This window comes from Procambarus clarkii, chromosome 82, assembly GCF_040958095.1.
Source record: "Procambarus clarkii isolate CNS0578487 chromosome 82, FALCON_Pclarkii_2.0, whole genome shotgun sequence".
NCBI lineage: Eukaryota > Metazoa > Arthropoda > Malacostraca > Decapoda > Cambaridae > Procambarus > Procambarus clarkii.
Window position 1 is genome coordinate 12,876,314 of NC_091231.1, and position 21,767 is coordinate 12,898,080.

A 21,767-nucleotide genomic window follows, 5' to 3' on the forward strand; every position below is an offset into this window, starting at 1 on the left:
ATTTTAGCTATGAAGCACGTAACTCGAGAATTTCTCTTATTATAACAAAATGGTATACGAACTCACAGGTACAAAGTATACTATCTCAGTATATCAGGGTATACTAACTCTATATATCAGAGTATACTAACGCTATATATCAGGGTATACTAAGTATGTATCAGGGTATACTATGGATCAGGGTATACTAACTCTACATATCAGGGTATAATAACTCTATATATCAGGGCATACTAACTCATACGGACGGGTTATATTAATTTTTTAACAAGAGTATGTTAACTCACAGCATGACATACTAACTCATAGCAACAGAATACATAATCTCATAACAGGGTGAATGTGTGTGTGTGTGTGTGTGTGTGTGTGTGTGTGTGTGTGTGTGTGTGTGTGTGTGTGTGTGTGTGTGTACGTGTAAAACTTTCCATTAATTTGTTTTGAGAATATTATTAATAAAATACTTAAATTTATTCGAACCGCTCTAAATATTTTGATGATGAAATCTGATGCGCACATCTGCTCACTACTGCTTCAATTAGGCAGTCTGCAATGTAATATCTTTTTTTTTTTCATCTGATGAACTTTTATCAATAAAGCCGGGAAGTAATTTCGTGTATAAATGGTTTCACCAGCACGACATTTTGCGCAATTTTTTTCATTGAATTAACAACGACGAGATGTAAAATATTGATGGTTTCACTGTTCACTTTCGTAATTGTGTTGGAGGAAATTGGAACGGCTAATCTGGAAGACGATTAGTGTAACGATCTCGTTATAATTTTTAGGAAGCTTCATTGACTTCAAAGTGATATATATATATATATATATATATATATATATATATATATATATATATATATATATATATATATATATATATATATATATATATATATATATATATATCCATCCGTTGTACATTCCTCTACAGCACGGTACATAGTATCCCAAAACGGTACACCCATAACAAGATGGTACACCCATATCAAGATGGTACACACCAGTTAATGATGGAACATAACACCACTATTACAGTACACACCATCTGTATATAGCACACAGATAAAGTCAGTAGGAGCCATGAGGAAGATTCGAACTTACACATTTGGGTTTGAAGCCAAGCACACGTCTGAAAACACTAGGCCACTATATGCTGCAAAAGTAATGCGATCTGGAATTCAACTGAATCCTCTTGGAGGCTTTCAGGCTTCCACTGAAACCACTGATACATGAGGGTAATGTGGTTTCTTTGTACCTGTATAGCACGCAGAGCTCCAAGACACCTGGTATCACCCCTAGAACGTACGCCATACCCATAGACGGTACATTACATTCATTATTCAACATATGGTTTTGGGATTGAAAAGATTAAGTTACATTTCTGATGTTTATTGCATGATGCGTTGATAGCACTAGGGACCTTCCTGGGTTCTCAGTGGCAAGAATGTATCTCAAACTCATCCAATATATATTATGTTTAATAACCAAAGGGACTAAAATAAATGTGTGTTCAAGAACCATTACTAATATTACTTTTCTGAAACGTCTCGGACCATGTTGCTCTGATGTTTCATTCATGATGATGAATATATATATATATGAATATATATATATATATATATATATATATATATATATATATATATATATATATATATATATATATGTATATATATATAAATATATATATATATATATATATATATATATATATATATATATATATATATATATATATATATATATATATATAATGGGAAAAACTGCGTTACTTAGCCATCAGGAAGTATAAATATACTCTTCTAGAGAATAATATAATATAATGTCATAAGAAGGATTTGGATTAAAATATTTAGAACTTACGAAGGGACATGTATTGAGTGGAAACGGACAGCGAAGGGAGACTCCTCCAATATGTAAACACAAGACACCATTCACGCTAGACTCACCTTACCAACTTTGACATACAGTTGAATATAAATTTTCGGGCAATATTTATGACTTAATAATACTCTCAACATCCTTATATAGCACATACAGAGTGAATGAAACCTTAACACATCTTCTGTTATCTTCTATTGAACATCTTCAAACCAGCTTTGAAAACAGATCACATAATTATGGGCAATGAAACATATGCTTTGAATGCTAACTGCAATTCAAAGACAATATAATTTTTCTTCACTTATTTTTTCCCTTGAAAAAAAAGTGGGTTTAAATAGCTCCAAGTAGCTCTTTCTTCTTGGCAAAGAGTCCTTTCATAGTTCCGAAGACCTTCTCTACCTCCTCAAGGTTGGGCTCTTCCTTAGCAGTGACTTCGCTCATCTTCACCGTCAGGTCATCAGTAGTGACTTTCAAGTCTTCCCAAGTCTTTACGAGAGTTTGGATCTGAGGGAGTAACAAGTAGTGAATTTGATTAAGAAGACAGAAGAGTTATTCCAAGATGGGGATTGTGCACTTGTAAATTGCATTGTTTACAAAATACAGCTGTATTATACATTTACGAGTAATAGAATACTTACAAATTTTATTGTCATTGTAACGTATAACAGCTCAATACTCATCAACACATTGTACTGAATAATTTTTATTTTATTTTGCAAGCAATCTGAGGCTTTAATTTTTTTCGATTAGACTGAAAATGTTTATCATAATGATAAACATTCGACTATGTATTTATGAAATGTCAATTTTGTTATCTTGCATTCTTTATCTTATTTTATCTTTGTACTTCCATTCCCTTTCTTTCACTGAACTCATTGTTCTTACCATCACCCTACTTCCTTCTTTTTCCATCTCCTAGCTTCATGCTCTCTTTCTTTTCTACTCACCTTCTCTACTCGCTCCTCGATGGTCTTCTTGGCGGAGGTCCAACGGGTGGCCAGGGGCTCGACCTCGTTCTCGGTGCTGCTAGCCTTCTCCATGTTCTCTCGGGCCTTGCCAGCAGCATCCAGCTTCTCTTTCTCCTGGGCGAAAAGACCGTCGAACTCCTGCGAGGAGAGAGCATAGATAAGTTATCTCATCTTGGCAGCATCTTGTATTAGAAAACTCCGTGCAAGTCTATACCTATAAGGTAAGGTAATTATCAGGAATGATCTCTAATATGAGTATATTGCGCTTGGAAGGAAAATATGTTGAGTTGAGATATAACAGAGTGAGGATACAGTACCTAACCATATGCAGAAGAGGAGTCACAATAACGTGGCTGAAGTATGTTGATCAGACTACACACTAGGAGGTGAAGGGACGACGACGTTTCGGTCCGTCCTGGACCATTCTGAAGTCGATTTTGAATCAACTTGAGAATGGTCCAGGACGGACCGTAACGTCCTCGTCCCTTCACTTTCTAGTGTGTGGTTAGATCAACAGTACCAAACCATGTGAATCATCCTGGATCGAACTCCCACTTGCAAGAAGCCAGGCTGTCGCTGTACCGACCAGACCAAGTGAATGCATATAATACATATAACACATTTAAGTAAACACAAAATAAAAGAGAATATATATACTAAATTTGACGGAGAGTAAACGGAAGACTCACCTTGATGTTATCCAGCAACGCGAGGGCATCCTCCAAGGAAGTGGGTTTGGGAAGAGGCTCCTTCAGCTTGGCCTCAGAAGACTCGAGCCAGGGCTTGAACTCCTTCACGCCGCAGAGGTAGTCGGCGTAGAACCGCTGGTCCTGTGAGATGGAACCAGCCTCCTTCTCTACCTCTTCGCACACCTCTGTGACGAACTGCCTGGTATCATTCCAGTCGGCGAGGGTCTTCTTGGCGGTCTCAGATTTCTCGAGATCTTCCTCTGTTGAGCATTGACGACATGGATTAGATCCCATTCCGCTGAAGAGGATGCGAGGGAAAATGTGGAATATGTGGGATTGGTTGTGATAACCGGTTCGTTGCAGAGATATGGCGCACAGATAACTGATTTATATGTGTCTATATGTGGTATATAGACCGTGAACGGCTCTGATAATCACACACACACACACAAACACACACACACACACACACACACACACACACACACACACACACACACACAAACACACACACACACACACACACACTCCTGCGCGCACACACACATTATATATGTAAATGTAGTTTTTATAAATCACCGTAATTTATTTCGTTATTTTTTTTCAAAACAACTTGAATAGAAGTTCAATTGATATATTAATGTTACTGTTAGAAAACATAACTTTGCCATAAATAATATAACATAAGATAAGAGCATCGTAAAGTAAAAGAAATTAATGCAGCGTGTTATTATGCAGACGCAGAAGAATTAAACGAAAATTCGTAGTGTTAAAACAAATGATCATAATTAGCAATACAAATACGAAATCAGGAAATAATAAGAAACTTTCATCCGCGGTAAAGAAAGTAATAATGCAGAGTTTGCGAGAAGCCGAAAAAAAGCAAGTTTCTTGTGTAGTCATATACGAAATAGAACTTAAGAGCCGAGTTAGGATGCGCTATGCCACTGACAGAGTAGAGATGCAGCCTCTCTTATCTTTCAACTTACTTCCTGAGCTCGGCATCGGAGGCTGAGGGATGCTGTTGTTGTGGTGAGACTGACACAGATTCAACAGACTACCGGGAAGGGTCAGGTCAGGTCATTTCGCAGGGAGGAACAAGGGGTGAAGGGTATTGTTCTTCTGCTAAATTTTTTGTCAGGTGGGAAGAAAGAAGGTAACCTTTTTTCAATTATAATTCCAAACAATATATATGTCATGATTAATACGCCTAAACTATGAGGCAAGGAATTTATCTGTCAAATCAAAAAATTGTATCAGCAATAATTACTTTATAATTAGGCAAATAATACGATTAAAGATTAAATATGAAAGAATAATGAAAAATAGAACATATGAATCTGCCAAACATTGGCATCTTCCCCTAAGCTATACAAAAACTATAATGATGACCATAAATAACTCATCTAATCTAGGTGATTTAAAGTATCAATTGCAATGCAACAGTACCAAAACTGCTACCTCTTTTCCACCTTTGTTACTTTGGTTGTTCATACCTGTCAACAGAGACTTGTAGGTGGTGTTGAGTGGCTCGATCTGGGGCAGCCTCTCCTGAGCTTGCTCCTGGAGAATGAGGATCTCCTTGACGCGGTCCTCTGGGCTCATCTCAGGATCAGTGGTGATCTCCTTCAGCTTGGAGTTGGTAGGGACAGCCCAGTCGTTAAGCTGCTTGGCCTGGTTCACGGCCTTGGTCAAGGCATCGTTGTATTCAACGAGTTTGTTCAGCTTAGCGTTGCACTTCTCGATGACGGATCTCTTCTCCTCGACTTCTGCAACCTTCAAGCGAGAAAGAGTGAGGAAAAAAACGATATAATGTGTAGTTAAATTCCACGGTTTATTACCATGATATCAATGTTATTTCCACGTCATAGCAACATTAAGGTTATGATATATTTAAGTACATATCTACGATACACCTAAATCACATCTAAATTATATATATATAGAATATGAAAATATCCATTACAATAGCATATGCATTCGAAACTCAATAAACTTTAATCTTCTATGGGAGAAAGAGAGATCTATCGCACCTCCTTGTCGAGGAAATCTTTCTTGTCGTCACCAGCCAAGACGATGATGGTGTTGTAGCATTTCTTAATGTTCTCCATCATGTCGTCGGCGATCTTCTTCTGTTCCTCCCATGTGGTCCGCTTCTGCGCCAGCTTGCGGGCCCCCATCACGGGGTCGAAGAACTTCCTGTAGCGTTTCAGCTCGGCCTCCAGCTTCTCTATTGGGTCGTTGATGGCATTACGGAGTTCATCGTACTTCTCCCAGTCCTTGGCAGAGTCTGTAAAAGGAGTATATGTTAAAGATGTTTACTGATGCTCTTTGGTTGCTCTCTCTCTTACTCTCACTTTTTTTCTCCTTTTTTCTTTTTAACTTAGGCTAGAGTTCATTAGAAATTTTACTTATGTTCTTAGTGAATCTGGAAGCTAAGGAACAGGTTGAATTAGAGGAGCCAATTGTGCCATATATTCATACGGTAAGCTTACTTGAGTTCTCTCTCTCTCTCTCTCTCTCTCTCTCTCTCTCTCTCTCTCTCTCTCTCTCTCTCTCTCTCTCTCTCTCTCTGGCAGTCCTATGGCTTCTCGTTCTCCTGATTCTAGCGCTGAATACTGCTTTGTGGTGTGATTGTGTTTGTTGGTGTTACCAACAAACTATTAAAAAAAGTGTTGTTAGCAGTCTAAGGGTTAATCCTTATCTTTCTGCATTTCATGTCTTTCTTTGCAGCCTCACATATTCATGCCTTCGTCCTTTTTTCATATTTAAATCATAACAATCATAAAATTTTCAAAATAATAAAAAAAACTAATTATGATTTTTATCTCCAATAACCAAACAATAATTATACAAAACACACAACTTTGTTTTTAACAACGAATACTCATTACAATACAAAATTTAGCACAGTGTTAAATGAGCATCACAAAATACACAACGACCTTGACCTAGAATGCAGGTGATTACAGGAAACCAAAGAAAAAGATCCATTCTCATCTTACTAACACGTTCATACGAGGGTAGGGGGGGGGGGGTTAAAAGTGTTTTTCCAGAGATTCCATAGTGCAAGTCCATCCCTTACAATGTTACCAGAAGCTTACTACAGACCCACGATAAAATAACCAACTAATGCAACACAACCAAGAGGTGAGTATCAATGCCACCCTTTCATCAACAGAGTGCAAATGCTCACACCACCATCATCAGGGTACAAAGGGCAACATCACCATCAGCAGAGTACACATGAGTCCACTGGGGTAGTAGAGTACTCACTAACAAGCATGCTGTGTCTCTCCTTGGAGAGTTCGTTGGCCTTGTTCCAGGTGTTTTCCATTTTGTCAATAAGGTCATTGAGGAACGGAGCGCAGTTAGGGTTCTGCAGGAGCTTCCTGCCTCGCTTGAGCAGCTCCTCGTAGGTGTCCTTCTGACCGTCGATTGTGTTGATGACCTGAAGGGAAAATGAAGGAAGCGTTAACACTCAGTGATAGTGATTGATGTTATCTGATGGCCTGTAACGCGTGGAGTCAGGACCTCGTTGTTTAGGATTTTGAGAAATAGTTAGTTGTTGATTTAGGATATGGGGATATCAGTTATTTGTTGATGTACGAGATTTGAGAATCAAGACCTAATTAAAAACTCCAAGTCATGATTTTCTCCCAATAAAAAAAACTTTTATTTTTTTTACAGAATCTAAGGAGGATGGGAATTGTGGTCAGATAATACGCTGAGATATTTTGCATTTTGATTCTGATTTATTACAACTTGTAGATAAATCACAGCACTAGACATTCCTCTATTTATTATATCCTCCGGGTCTTCTAACAATACAATTAATCTTTTAAGTTTCATTATTTTCATGATGATTTATGGACAAAACCAGAACTAACTAAATTATGAAACATGGTATTTATATATTCTAACTTTCACTTTACCACATTGTTCTAGATTCTAGCTAAGTTAAATTATTTTTTATTTTAAACCATCTTCTCCCGCAGTCGTACATTTTTTCGTATTGTGTATAACAAATTATGTGCAAATTGTGTACAAATTATTGTACAAATTATTATATACTATTTCGGGTGCTGGATAATCAGGCTATGCCCGTCCAAACTGTATTTGACCTCATGATTAAATTTTTTGAGTAATGAACATTCAAAATTAGTTTTTTCTTATAAACATATATGAGTATTATTGCAAATTAATGTTTTGGGTATAGATTGGTCTCCGGTAGGTGAGATTAGTTGATTCTTTTCTGCTGGTAATTATTTTAAAGATTCGCAGACTTCACTCGTTTGATCTGAGGTCGGCCCCACTGACAGTGATAAATTTCCCCCGACTATGTAAAGAAAACAGTATTTTACATAATACAAATATGTATTATTATATCTCATAATTTAGTGTGCGGTTACGCCTAGTGTAGATTAGGTTAGATATTATTGATATCTATTTCTAGTTGTGCAAATCATATTAATTTATTAATAGTGAGACGGTCGTTTTCGACTCAGAATCAGGAATTCCAGGTTCGAATCCCTTGCGGAACAGAAATGGTTGGGCGCGTTTCCTAGTCATGCTCCTATTCACTGAACAGTAAATAGCTACCCTGAAATCGGATGCATCTTAGGGATAATCAGTAATTCAACCTTGGGGGGGAGGACTTGATATAAGCCTAACATGAATATATACACTGGCTGGCTGTCCCACGACACAATGAATGATTAATATTAAGTGTTTTGATAGATGTAATTGAGATTTACGAATATTTGGGGAATAATATAAGAATCAAATCACTTATTTTCAATGTCACTGTTATCTCAAGCACTCAATTCCGCATCTTAAAACCTCAACGACGTTTAAGATCTTAGAACGGGTAAGGAAAAATGTAGATTTTAAATGGAGCATTAAATAACATATTGACATATCACAGTCTCCTAATATCGTGAATGAAACGAAAGTTATGTAAAATGAATTAGATATAACGAACCTCCGCAAGAAATCGTTCAACGAACCTTCTCAACCTTCTCGATCTGCTCGTCAACCATATTCATGTTGTGGGGGTGAATCTCCTTGCAGGACAAGTGGCGCATCTCCTCCAAGGTCTTAAGGCAGGGACTGATGTCGTCACCGTAAGCATAACAGCGGGCATACACGTCGACCTTCGCCTGAGTCTCCTGAGTCGAGGGCATCAGCTTGTCGTGTCGGTCGATGAGAGCCTGCAGCTTCTTCTTCTCAATGGCCTTGAACTCCTTGTCCTTGGAGCTCACAGTCGTCTCGTCTGCGGAGACCCGCATGGCTACCTTCTCCAGCATCATGTCGAGCCATTCCTTCATGCCCTCCTTCTCCAAGTCACGGCACAGGGACTGCCAGAGGGAAGAGAAAAATAAGATAATTCCGGGTTATATGTTGTTATACGTTATGTATATGCGTAAACAAAAGGTTAATGCAGTGTCAAAATAGATATGAACGCCGTATGTTGCTTGGTTAAGTGGTAATTGATGTTTCGGGAATGATTAATCAAGCACAGAAAATGATTGTAGTGCTTCTACAATACTAACTAACATACATCCTCGTCGGTCTTACATAGACAGGGTTAGAAAACTGTTCTCTAACTCCGTTAAAGAACAGTTCTTTATTTTTAGCATAAATGAAAACGAGTCTTACCATATGAAAACCGCAAAATGTTTAGCTCGTCTTCACCATCGGTTGTCAGTCAAAATACAATTTCAACGAATAAAAAATTCGTGTAAATAAATATGCCATTAAAAATGTCCAGGTCTTTCCTCACTATCACGACGTATTTTCACCTCCTACCGCATTTTCTAAACCAGTCCTGTACAACCCGACTCTATTACATGCCTTCTCTCCTTACCTTCCCTACATCCAATGACCTGTCTCCCTCATCCCTCATCTTCAAGACCACTCCTTTTTTCACGACTTTTCCCCAGATCTTTTCCCCTTCACTACCATGACAAAAATTTCCCCTCACAAATGACAAAAATTTCTTCTCCAAGTTTTCCCCCCATCTCCCTCACCTTCAAGATAATGTTGTTGTTGTTTGAGATTCGCTACTTGGAATAAAAAGTCCCAAGTAGCTATGGTGAGTTATGGTGAGCCCGTAGTTCCACGGGCTATGGTGAGCCCGTAGTTCCACGGGCTATGGTGAGCCCGTAGTTCCACGGGCTATGGTGAGCCCGTAGTTCCACGGGCTATGGTGAGCCCGTAGTTCCACGGGCTATGGTGAGCCCGTAGTTCCACGGGCTATGGTGAGCCCGTAGTTCCACGGGCTATGGTGAGCCCGTAGTTCCACGGGCTATGGTGAGTCCGTAGTGGACTTGCCTGGCACAGGAGAGGGGCTCTCGCTTCAAGATAAGCATTCTCACCTCTAATACGAGTCTGCCACTCACTCACAAGTCCAGTCATCCCCTCCCCTCCCCTCACCTTAAAAAGACAACAACAAAAGTGAATTGGAATAGTTTTAATCAAGTGTCGCTTGTTCCTATCGCCGCAAGAAACAAGTCGATTGTTGTTTTATTTTTATTGTATTATTTATAAGGTTTTTAGAGTTATTTTTCGTTTTTGAATGTGATTGGAGGGTTTGAGAATCTCAGCCGACAATGTTGTGATGTGTTGTGCGTGTGTGTGTGTACTCACCTAGTTGTACTCACCTAGTTGTGTTTGCGGGGGTTGAGCTCTGGCTCTTTGGTCCCGCCTCTCAACCGTCAATCAACAGGTGTACAGGTTCCTGAGCCTATCGGGCTCTATCATATCTACACTTGAAACTGTGTATGGAGTCAGCCTCCACCACATCACTGCCTAATGCATTCCATTTGTCAACCACTCTGACTCTAAAAAAGTTCTTTCTAATATCCCTGTGGCTCATTTGGGCACTCAGTTTCCACCTGTGTGTGTGTGTGTGCCCAACCACTTGGCCTTGACGATAGAGCGACGGTCTCGCTTTCATTCTGGTCGGCGTTCAATCCCCGACCGTCCAAGTGATTGGGCACTATTTCTCCCTCCCTTCCTATCCCAAATCCTTATCCTGACCCCTCCTAAATGCTATATAGTCGTAATGGATTGGTGCTTTCCCCCTGTTAATTCCATCCCATTTGATTGTGTGTTCACAGTATCTGGATTCTCAATAACTATATTTAGTTCCTCAAATAAAATATGTTGTTGACTATTTATGATTTAATTTTATTTCTAAAAATTATTCCATTGCTAGACTCCTTGAGTGGGTCGTGGAGTTTATATTTATATAAGAAAGAATGTGTGTCTGTCTGTTTGTCTAAAGTTAGACGCCAGACGCATGTAAGGGGAATGATCACCCCCACGTGATTTTCATTAAGTAATTTAAATCTGGGTTGTGGTGTCCGTAGAGTGTTGGCGTTACTCCAACAATTAACCCCCCCAAAAATCACCCGAGTATTTTATGATTTAATTTATATATAAATGGAAAAGTCAAGCTGTTCGTGGTTGGAGGGGATGGGTAAGGAGATAGGGGGTGAAGGGAAAAGGGGAGATGGGAAAGGGGGAGGAGGAGGAGGAGTGAAAATGTGAGAAGTTGGGGTCGACGTGGGGAGAGATAAATTATCTCGGGCCCCGCCAGGTATCCCTCCTAGTTTATATATATATACATATACATACATATATATATATATATATATATATATATATATATTTATATATATATATATATATATATATATTAATATATATATATATATATATATATATATATATATATATATATATATATATATATATATATATATATATATATATATATATATTACAGTGATTCACTATACTGTGATATAGAGCACAGTGACATTGAGATCCACCGACGTAGTGGAACAGTGATACAGTGACGTAGTGAATGTGATATATTGATCCAGAAATAGTGATAACGTGACATTGACTCAGTGATATAGCGATACATTGACACAATAATTCAGTGACAAAGTGACAGTGATATATTGCCAGTAACAGTGATACAGCAACTGATATTTTGCCAGGAATACAATGCTATAGTGATACAGTGAAACACATCCTGGCTATGTGTAACTACTGTAGGCAGTAGTTACATATAATAGAGCAAACAATTCATGGTATTTAAATACCATGAATTTAAATACCATGTCAATTCATGGTATTTAAATACCATGAATTGACGTCACAACCTCCTCACTAAAATAAATATCAAATGCTGAATTTTGTTTTTCGGTTTATTAAAAGTTGTTAATAAAATTAGTGCCGATATTTCTACGGTTAAAAAACATTTTGCATTAAATTCAGGGCATTGTAGACAGTGGAATCACTGTCAGTGTAAAAAAACGATAATTATGGTAATCTATGTGATTGAAACTCACAAATTAGATGGGAAGGAACAGGACAACTATGATAAGTGGGCCCTGGACTTGATGATGACTCTGGACTTGTTGAGGGTCTAGGACTTCATAAATGTTCTGGACATAATAAGGCTCGTGGACTTGAATGATGAATAAAGGATTAATGAAATGAAATTTATGCAACTATAGTGATACTGTGTGTGTGTGTGTGTGGGCTTGTATGTGTGTGTGTGTGTGTGTGTGTGTGTGTGTGTGTGTGTGTGTGTGTGTGTGTGTATGTGTGTGTTCGCGCGCGCGCGCGCACGTGTGTCTACATATACTTACTTTACACCCAAGTGCATGCATATTGTCACACACACACACACCGCTAAGACGAGCAGAACCACAAGCAAGAATAATTACACAGAGGAGTTGTGGCAAATTGCAATAATTACAACTTTTAATAACGACCCAAACTAGCATGCTAATTACCGTGCACTATCGAATTAACTTCTCCATGATAAATGAAGCTTTAATTAATGACTGGAATGGCCGCCAACAACCCAACTGACCTTGTAACACCTATGAGTGGGGAACTGCCTGGCTGAATGGTAATGATTTAATGATTTTATTACAGAGCAAAAGAGGACACAGGCACTTTATACGAAAGATGGGGTGGACATGGGGTGGATAGGTGTGGATATGGGGTGGATAGAGGGTGTGGACATGGGGTGGATAAAGGGTTGGTAAAGGAGGGTAGAGAAGGGACTGGATATAATCTAAATGACAAATTATATCAGGGATAAATGGTTTTGGAACTTTCAGGGTCTGAAGATGGGGGAAAAAATAGCAAAGGTGGTTCTTAAAGTCTGCAAAGGTGCTACGCTATGGTAAGCAGATATGAACCATTCTGCCCAACGGCATAAGGCCTTCTCTCACACTCTACGCTTTTTGCTGAAGACCTACTTGTTATTTTATCAATTTTATTTTTCCAAGAGAAGAATGGAACGTTACGAGAAGATTTACAATCGAGGAAGGTGAATTGGGATTGAATTTCCAGTCGAGGGAGACGCATATTAGAACATTTTCCTGTGGAGGACAGTTCATTACAGAGCAGTTTCATGAGCGAAAGTTGCGTATGGAGGATTTCTATTGCAAGAAGATGCATTATTGAAAATATCTGGGGGAAGAATTTGCGTTGTGGAACATTTCCAGGGGGTAAGACTGCCTCCACAGCGACGGTAGAGGCACCAATGAGCAATTAGAAATGAAATAATTTACACAAAGGAGAATTTTTAGATAAAGCAATTGTGCTAATGAGCAACTGAGGAAAAAGAAAAGGACACAGAGGATCATTTTTAAAAGGAGGCAATGAGACACTCTCAAGAAATTCAAATGCAGGAAATTTGTTAAAAGAAGATGAATAGTTTCTGGATTTTTGACACCTGAAAATGACACATTTTCCGCCTCACTTTCCATCGTCACTCAAAAGGGTATCTCTCATTCCGTTCGTTTTTAACATGTTAACAAGAAAAAGACAATAATAGGAAAAAACGAAGATAAAAGTTACATAAAAAAAGCATTAAAGAGAGCCAAGAAACCGAAAAGGAAAGGTGAACAGCTAATATAATTATCAGGATAAAGCGATAAAGAATATATGGCTACGCCATACATTGAAGGGGGGGTATACGTGAAGATTAGGAGCCGGGATATGAGTCCGGAGTGAACGGAACCAATCTTTATATTTTTTTCCTTTAGAACCTTTTTCCCAATCACTTGAGCATTCTGGGATCGAACACCGTCCCTGCAGGAAACGAGGTTGTCGCTCTACCTACGAGTCCAAATGGTCGAAAGCAGACTATACTGAGAGGCCTCTTGGTCAGAAATCAATCACACCATTTAAGAGAATCTTCACCTCCTTCCTGGGCGTCTCAGTATTGCCTTTCACCGGAATAGCATCTCTCCCGCGGACCCGGCGAGGCGGAGAAACCTGAGCAGCATCACCAGATCACAGCGAGAGGAAGTCGCATCAAGCATTCCACAGAACGAAACAAGACTTTAGATTTTTTATCATGTTTCATGTCCCCTTACATCCTCCTATCCTTATTCCCAGTCAAATTCACACCCCTACAATCTTGCCCAATCATTCCCCTACCCCTTCAACCCTCCCCCTGTATATATATATATATATATATATATATATATATATATATATATATATATATATATATATATATATATATATATATATATGTCTCTTCTGAATACTTTTTATTTTCTTCTCCGAGGCTATGGGTCCCCACATTGGCACCAGAGGTGGTACCCTTTATAAATATATATATATATATATATATATATATATATATATATATATATATATATATATATATATATATATATATATATATATATATATATATATGAAACTTGAGTGTTAATGGGTATCAACCAGTTATCTGCTTAAATAGAACATTGATATATGGGTTATAGAGTGGATGACCTGCTTAGTGTATATGTGGAAGATACGAGTTGGAGTGTGAGTGGAAGAGACGAGTTCCAGTTTGTGTGTAAAAGACAAGTTGTAGTTTGAGGTTTAATCTGAAACTGACGTGATGTAGGTCGTTATGGATCCTGGTGCGTGTCTCGGGGGGAAAAAATCCCGTTTTGGGGGGAAAATTTTGTACACAAAACGTGAGCCAGAGAATTGTTCAGGGTCAGATAAGTGAAACAGATGAAGTTTCGGTAATTTTTATGGATAATATCGTATTGCTTTATCATTTGTTATTTGCATGTTCCCTAAATCATTTTGCGATGAGAAACTGATGAGAATCATAAACGTTTCAACAAACTACAAGAAGACCTCAACAAACTACAGAATTGGGAAGATAAATGGCTATTTGAAATCAATACCAGCAAATGCACATTAATAAGGGAGATGAGGTTTAGTTGTAGATGAGTTTGGGTACAAAAATAAGAATATAAGACTGTGAAAGACCAACTTCAGAATGATTAAGTATGGGGGATTCTATTCTGGTTCCGTTTTCCATTCCGCTCTTCAGTAACTCAGGCAAAGCGCTCAAAGCTAAATTTTGGCTCTGCTTCTCCAAGTGATCAATTTCCTATATGTGGTTATGTAGTGTGACTGGAGGTCCGTGCTGTATATGAATGTATATGTTATTGCATGTATGAGTGTGTGTGTGTGTGTGTGTGTGTGTGTGTGTGTGTGTGTGTGTGTGTGTGTGTGTGTGTGTGTGTGTGTGTGTGTGTGTGTATTTACTATTTGGGCCTGCAGGAGTTAATTGTTAGCTCTTGGACCCCGGCGTCCTAACCGTCGGTTGTCTAATGTTCTGAATCCCGACCTAATTTTTACATTATTATATTTATATATTTATCAATATTCAAAAAGGTACATTGGGTTGTGAGAGTACATAACATTGGTGTTCTTACATTCTTGCATAGCCACTAATGTCTTCTAAATATCTTATATATAGCTTCCTCCCTTTCTCTCTCTCTCTCTCTCTCTCTCTCTCTCTCTCTCTCTCTCTCTCTCTCTCTCTCTCTCTCTCTCTCTCTCTCTCTCTTTCCACACCACACACACTTTCTTAAAAGTGTGTAACCATACACTTAAAACTATTTCTTTTAAGAAAGAACTTAAAAGTTCTTTCATTAGAAAGAACTTTTTCAGTGTCAGAGTAGCTAACAAATGGAATGCATTAGGCAGTGATGTGGTGGAGGCTGACTCCATACACAGTTCCAAATGAAGATATGATAGAGCCAAGTAGGCATCTGTCTGTACATCAGTTGATTGCCGGTTGAGAGGCAGGACCAAAGAAGCCAGAGCTCTACTCCCACAAGCACAACTAGGTTAATACACACACACACACACACAGGAAGCAGCCCGTGACAGCTGTCTAACTCCCAGGTAGCTATTTACTGCCTAGGTAACAGGGGCATCAAGGTGAAAGAAACTCTGCCCTTCTGTTTCCGCTGGCGCCCGGGATCAAACCCGGACCCTAGGATTACGAGTAGATAGCATTGTCCACTCAGCTATCAAGCCCCCTGCTATTTGGGGCAGGGGGCTGTGTGTGTGTGTGTGTGTGTGTGTGTGTGTGTGTGTGTGTGTGTGTGTGTGTGTGTGTGTGTGTGTGTGTGTGTGTGTGTGTGTGGTGTAGGTGTGAGAATGTGTTCTTAAAAAAAACTGTGTTTGTTGGCATTGTACACCAGTACATACCGAGATCACCACCACACACCCAAGAAAGGTTTGCTTACATTCCTCTAGCTTATTCGAGTTTCAAATGTCCATCTGTGCTCACTTGTTTTACTGATACTCTAAACTTGAGATCTCTTTCGAACCTGGCTGCGTCTAGATATCTAACATGTCGCGATCAGGTCTCCTCTCTGGATAGATGAGTAGGAGCTGAAAGCATTAGTGAATAAATGTATGAAGATATTGCATCGCTGAATGAAAACACAAACCGGGTAGTGTAGAACACACAGCAAGGCTTGCAAGATGTTTAATATGCTTGTGCCACGCCCTCCTCCTCCTTCAATCTCCCTATGCCATTTTAGGGAAATTAAATCCAAAGTAGAAACTGTAAACAATAGCAGTAGACGGGGTACTATAAGCAACAGCAATGGCCATATTGATACAATAAAAGTAGCATTGAAGAAGCTGACAGGAGCAACAGTAGTTGTCCAACAGACAGAACCAATAGCAGTATACGAGGTGACAGAAAAGATGTCAACAGACAGAGAAGACACACACTGACAGTGAGTTGGTTGGGAAGTACAAGAGCAGCATAGGTGATGACAGAAACAGTTGCTCTGTGCAAGATAGAAAACAATTACACGTGGACAATATAGAATAAGGAACAACTTTGGACAAAATTATGGAAAAAAAAACAAAAGATATGGACTAAAAAAGATAAGCACTGTTTTAGCAGCAGTTAAGCTACCAAAAACAAAAACATTGTACATGGTTATAGAAACCGAACAAATACAATACAGTAGCCGTGTACAAGGAAGCTGCAAGAACAACACCAGCAATGAACAAGGTAACGGGAACAATAACAGCTGTATATTTGTGTATGCACCTAGTTGTGTTTGCGGAGGGTTGAGCTTCGGCTCTTTGGACCCGCCTTTAGACTGTCAATCAACCGGTGTACAGGTTCCTGAGCCTCTATCATATCAACATATGAAACTGTGTATGGAGTCTGCCTCCTCCACATCACTGCCTTGTGCATTACATTTGTTAACTACTCTGAACAAATTGAATACATATGTGAGTTTGTGTGTGTTTACTATTTGTATTTACTATTTGTGCCTGCAGAAGCGATCTGTTAGCTCTTGGACTCCGCCTTTGTAATCAATCTATTTTTCCTCTCTTATGTCTAAACATGTAATTTCTCATGTAACGATCGACTTGAGAATGGTCCAGGACGGACCGAAACGTCGTCGTCCCTTCACCTTCTAGTGTGTTGTCTGGTCAACATACTTTAGCCACGTTATTGTGACTCATCGCCTGCATGTAATTTCTGTCTAACATACGCACACACACACATACATGGTTGAGAGGCGGGACCAAAGACGATTGAGAGGCGGGACTAAAGAGCCAGAGCTCCACCCCCGCAACCACAATTAGTTGAGTACACACACACATACACACAGATTCCCAGGAAGCAGCCCGTGGCAGCCGTCTGACTCCCAGGTACCTATTTTCTGCTAGGTGAACAGATGCATCAGAGTAAAAGAAACTTTGAACGTTTGTTTCTGCCTCTGGCGGGGATCGAACCTGGGTTCGAGGGTTCGATAAAACCCTCGAACCACCCACAAACAGCCGCGAGGCCTGTTTGTGTGCGTGTGTGAATGTGTGTGTGTGTGTGTGTGTGCACGTGTGCGTGCGCGTGTGTATCTCGCTACTAATAATACACTCCCCGCACGCCGGTCAGACTAGCAGAGCATCGTCTCACAGAATATTACGTTCATATTAACCAATAACATTTCCGTCTGCATCTTAGAACTTTAAAAGCCATAAGATCTTAGAATGTGCCTTACGAAGGTCTCAACCAAACTTAACACAATGTAACACAATTTGTTGTTCTTGGGAAGTGAATGTTATTTTCTGATTGCGTCCTTTAAAAGTATAGACAATGACTGTCACTCCTTCAAACTTTACTTTGACCTGAGATTAAGACAGCTTAAGAGAGATGTCTAGAATGGACTTGGAGGCTGCTGACTCGTTATCTAGACATGCGACCTTTGATATATAAGTCAGCGGCCTTCAGGTACCTTGAAGACGTCTTCCCTAACCTGTCTGAGGTCAAAGGTCACAGTAAAGTTCGGGGGAAATAAAAGCAGTTTTCTATTATTTGGAAGCATAAATAATCAGAACATTACAATTACTTCACACGAACCAAAAACATTTGTTATACAGTGTAATTGACCTGTTGAATGTGATCAATATAACACACATCTGTGAGGAGGAAGTAATGACCTTGGTTAGCAAGGTGTGGGTCTGGAGTGCCTCCGATCCGTCCTCTCAAATAATAGAAAGTAGATCTAGAAATAGATCTCAAATAATCTCATTTTGAAAGTTGTGATCAACCAACGGACAAAAATACGGGGTACTATGAAAAGTAGCGGCTCATGGGCATCCGCGTTTTCAATGAGTTAGTTGGTTAGGTTAGGTTAGGGTGGTATCTTGTAGTCTCGCGTTTTAGTACTCCTTAGTTTGTCCGTTGTGACAACTGGAGAGACCTTGGTGTACCCAGAACATTTAAGGCTTTGTCGATGTGTATAGTTGAAGCGGTGTATAGAACCAACCTTCATCACCCGCTTTGCCAAATACGCCCGTCCATGTCTGACCAGTCTATTCCCCCTGAGTATTTTGTATGTCGTGATCATATGCCACCGTCTTGATTATTCTCAGTTCTGCTAAAGAGCTTCAGCTTCAAATTTCAGCTTGTAAACTTTCAATTAACAGGTGTAGAGTTTTGTGGGTGCTTCGCTGCTGGTGGTCGACGACCGGTCGGAAGACTTAGGAAACCGGACGTGATTCTTGGCTCGGCCCGTTTTTTTGATTGGCCACTACGTTAAAAAATGCGACTAGTTTGGCCTAACCATCCAGAAGAGTCAGATCATAAGCAAGCCACCGAGATCGAGTCAGAAGACGTAGTATTGCCGTGTTTAAATTGTTAATAACTACGTTGCATTTTTTTTTTTTTACGGACTGGTCTCTTTCGTAAAATATTTCGACGTATTTAGGAGTTCAGAGAATCTGTAGTGATTAGTGTTAGAGTCGTGCGGCTACCTGACCATCATTAGCTGACACATCAAACTTCCAACCTGTGCTTCACACTTAATCATCTACAACTTTATCGCTTTTTGCCCAACTGCGTCAAAAATTGTAGTGCTTTGGTGGAATAGTCTAGAGTGATACGCTTTACCTTAGGCAAAATTCACTTTGAATTTGACGGTTGTCAACTTGTAAGATCGTATCGGAACCTCAGTCAACTTATTAAGTTCTACACTCATCTTTTCATCACTTTTTTCCAGCCTTGTTATTCACTTTTTTCAACAATTTTCTTTAAAATGTATCCGGTTTTTCTGTATTTAATTTTTTTTTATTTGAATTCACATAGATCACGAGAGATTCGAACTCCGCCTCGAAAATATTAGATCCATTGTCCTACCAACTAGGATCATCCACGATATTGTGGATTGCATCTTAAATTTGCCTTTTCAAATTATCCTTCACTTGTTTCTGTACATGTGGAGTTCACACTGTAGCTTCATAACAGTTCAACAGTTTATTTTCTTGTATACAAAATATATGTATACTAACACCTGAGGCAGTTTTCATTAAAATCCACAAGCTGTCGAGATGTATAATTCACCACCATCAACTAAAATGTATAATAAGTCAATCCAGGTGTGGCAAATTTTCAAAAATGCATGTATAATATACATAAATTTTTGGGTGAAATTATTTGATCCATAACTTCCAGGATTTTAACCTTCCCAGGAGCACAGTGGTTGTCAGTTTCCAGTCACTCAGACAATCTGGAATTAAAAATTGACAGAGAGGATGAAGGGGTTAGCAAAATGAACATAGGTGGGATTGAACCCTCTATTATACTTACGGCCAGACTGTCCTGGATATTCTTGAACTCCTTGTAGGTGTACTGGACGTTCGGAGCCATCACCTTGTGTACGATCCCTTCCAAGTTATCCATCCATTCCTGGTACTTCTGAAGGCGGAAGTCGTACACATCCTTCACGAAGCCGTAGTTCTCCTGCCAGAACGTCATTTTGCTGGTGATTTGCCCGTCGAAATCAGCAGTTTAATTCCGTTAGCTCAGGAGATTTTGGTGGTTGTTGGGGCTTCTTGGAGGAGGTACCTTAGAGGGACGTCCACGGGCCGGGCTGCGAGCGGGACCACAGGCAACAGAGTGTTCCCGGAGCCGCAAAGCAGACTGGGCAGCCTTCTCCAACGCCCTGCCCTCCCGCTGGTAAAATTAGAAACGCCCTCGTACAGGTTAGGACAAAGAATGCAGACAAAACCGTCTTTCTACCCCCAAATTTAAGTGTGTGTGTGTTTGGGGAGGGGGCGAGGGTGGGGGATGGGGGAGGGGTGATCGCTGAGCCTCGATTCTCCAATTGGCAAACAGAAAGAGGGAGTGGGGAAAAGGAGGCGGGGTTTAGTGAGCAGCAAATTGATGTTGTGTTGCACTAAGCTTTGCAGTACTGTCGGCTCCTGTTACCTCTCGCGCGACCTTCCTCCTGGTTATGAATGAACATGCGTGTGTCCGTCGAGCGTGTTCACACTACCTCTCTCGCCTACACTTGCAAGCGGAGAGTCACACTCACGCCTCGCTGCAACTGACGGTGCAATCACACTCCTTCACACCCAAGCCCTGCTAGTATGGCATAGTTACTCAGCCCTGGAGGCCCGCCACGCGCATACAAACCTAACTAGCAACCATACTTCGTGTTGGTGTGTATGTGTGAGACAACACCCAGACCACCACCGCTGAGCCATGATGTGAGGACGGGCTGCGGAATCACATAAGCCCATAACTCGTAACGAGGCCATTCTGAAGCTTCACCCATGTGTAGTGGAGGATGGTCAACGGCTGCTGCTGTATTCTCTTGTATCAACTGTATTGTGTGAATTTATGCTTTGGAAAAAAATGATGTGATTATCAGAAACAAAAATTTTAATTGCATAAACATTGGTATATATATATATAAGTGTGTGTGTGTGTGTGTGTGTGTGTGTGTGTGTGTGTGTGTGTGTGTGTGTGTGTGTGTGTGTGTGTGTGTGAATAACCAAAGGAAAGATACGGGAGATCTGAACTTTTCGTATAACAACAGTAGCATATATGTTCTACACCTTGGCACGGGTTGCTTAGCTTGATCCTAAGCGTGTCCAGGCATAGCTCCTTAATAGGTTCACACAGCGCTCTCCTCCTACACTCTGTGGTGCACACACACACACACACACACACACACACACACACACGAAAGAGCCAGAGCTCAACCCCTGCAAGCACAACTAGGTGAGTATACACACACACAACGATCAAGAGTCGTAGTTGAAAGAGCGTGGGGGTTCGATTACCGGCCGAGGCAAAACAAAAGGGCAACGTTTCTTTTACCTGATGAGACTATTCTCCTAGCAGAAAACAGATACCTGGGAGTAAGACTCCCAGAAGAAATCGAGCAGATGCTCGATTTCACTAGCTCAAGTTGGTGAGTACACACACACACACACACACACACACACACACACACACACACACACACACACACACACACACACACATTGTCGCCCCACTGGTGGTAGAACCAGTGCTGTGCTATTTGTGTTAGCACCTCGTGTGGATTGTCCTCTTTAC

At 40.0% G+C, this 21,767-nt stretch overlaps 1 protein-coding gene across 1 annotated transcript; it reads right to left on the bottom strand.

The window, feature by feature from the left end:
• Positions 1-1,373: 1,373 nt before the first annotated feature.
• LOC123764424 (muscle-specific protein 300 kDa) lies at positions 1,374-20,389 on the bottom strand. The gene is made up of 8 exons (XM_045752277.2): positions 20,010-20,389; positions 8,551-8,901; positions 6,818-6,992; positions 5,575-5,831; positions 5,038-5,317; positions 3,542-3,801; positions 2,832-2,990; positions 1,374-2,388 (listed from the first exon to the last, which is right to left on the bottom strand). The coding sequence occupies exons 1-8, from the start codon at positions 20,175-20,177 to the stop codon at positions 2,215-2,217; spliced, it is 1,824 nt and encodes a 607-aa protein (XP_045608233.1). The 5' UTR covers positions 20,178-20,389; the 3' UTR covers positions 1,374-2,214.
• Positions 20,390-21,767: the final 1,378 nt, after the last annotated feature.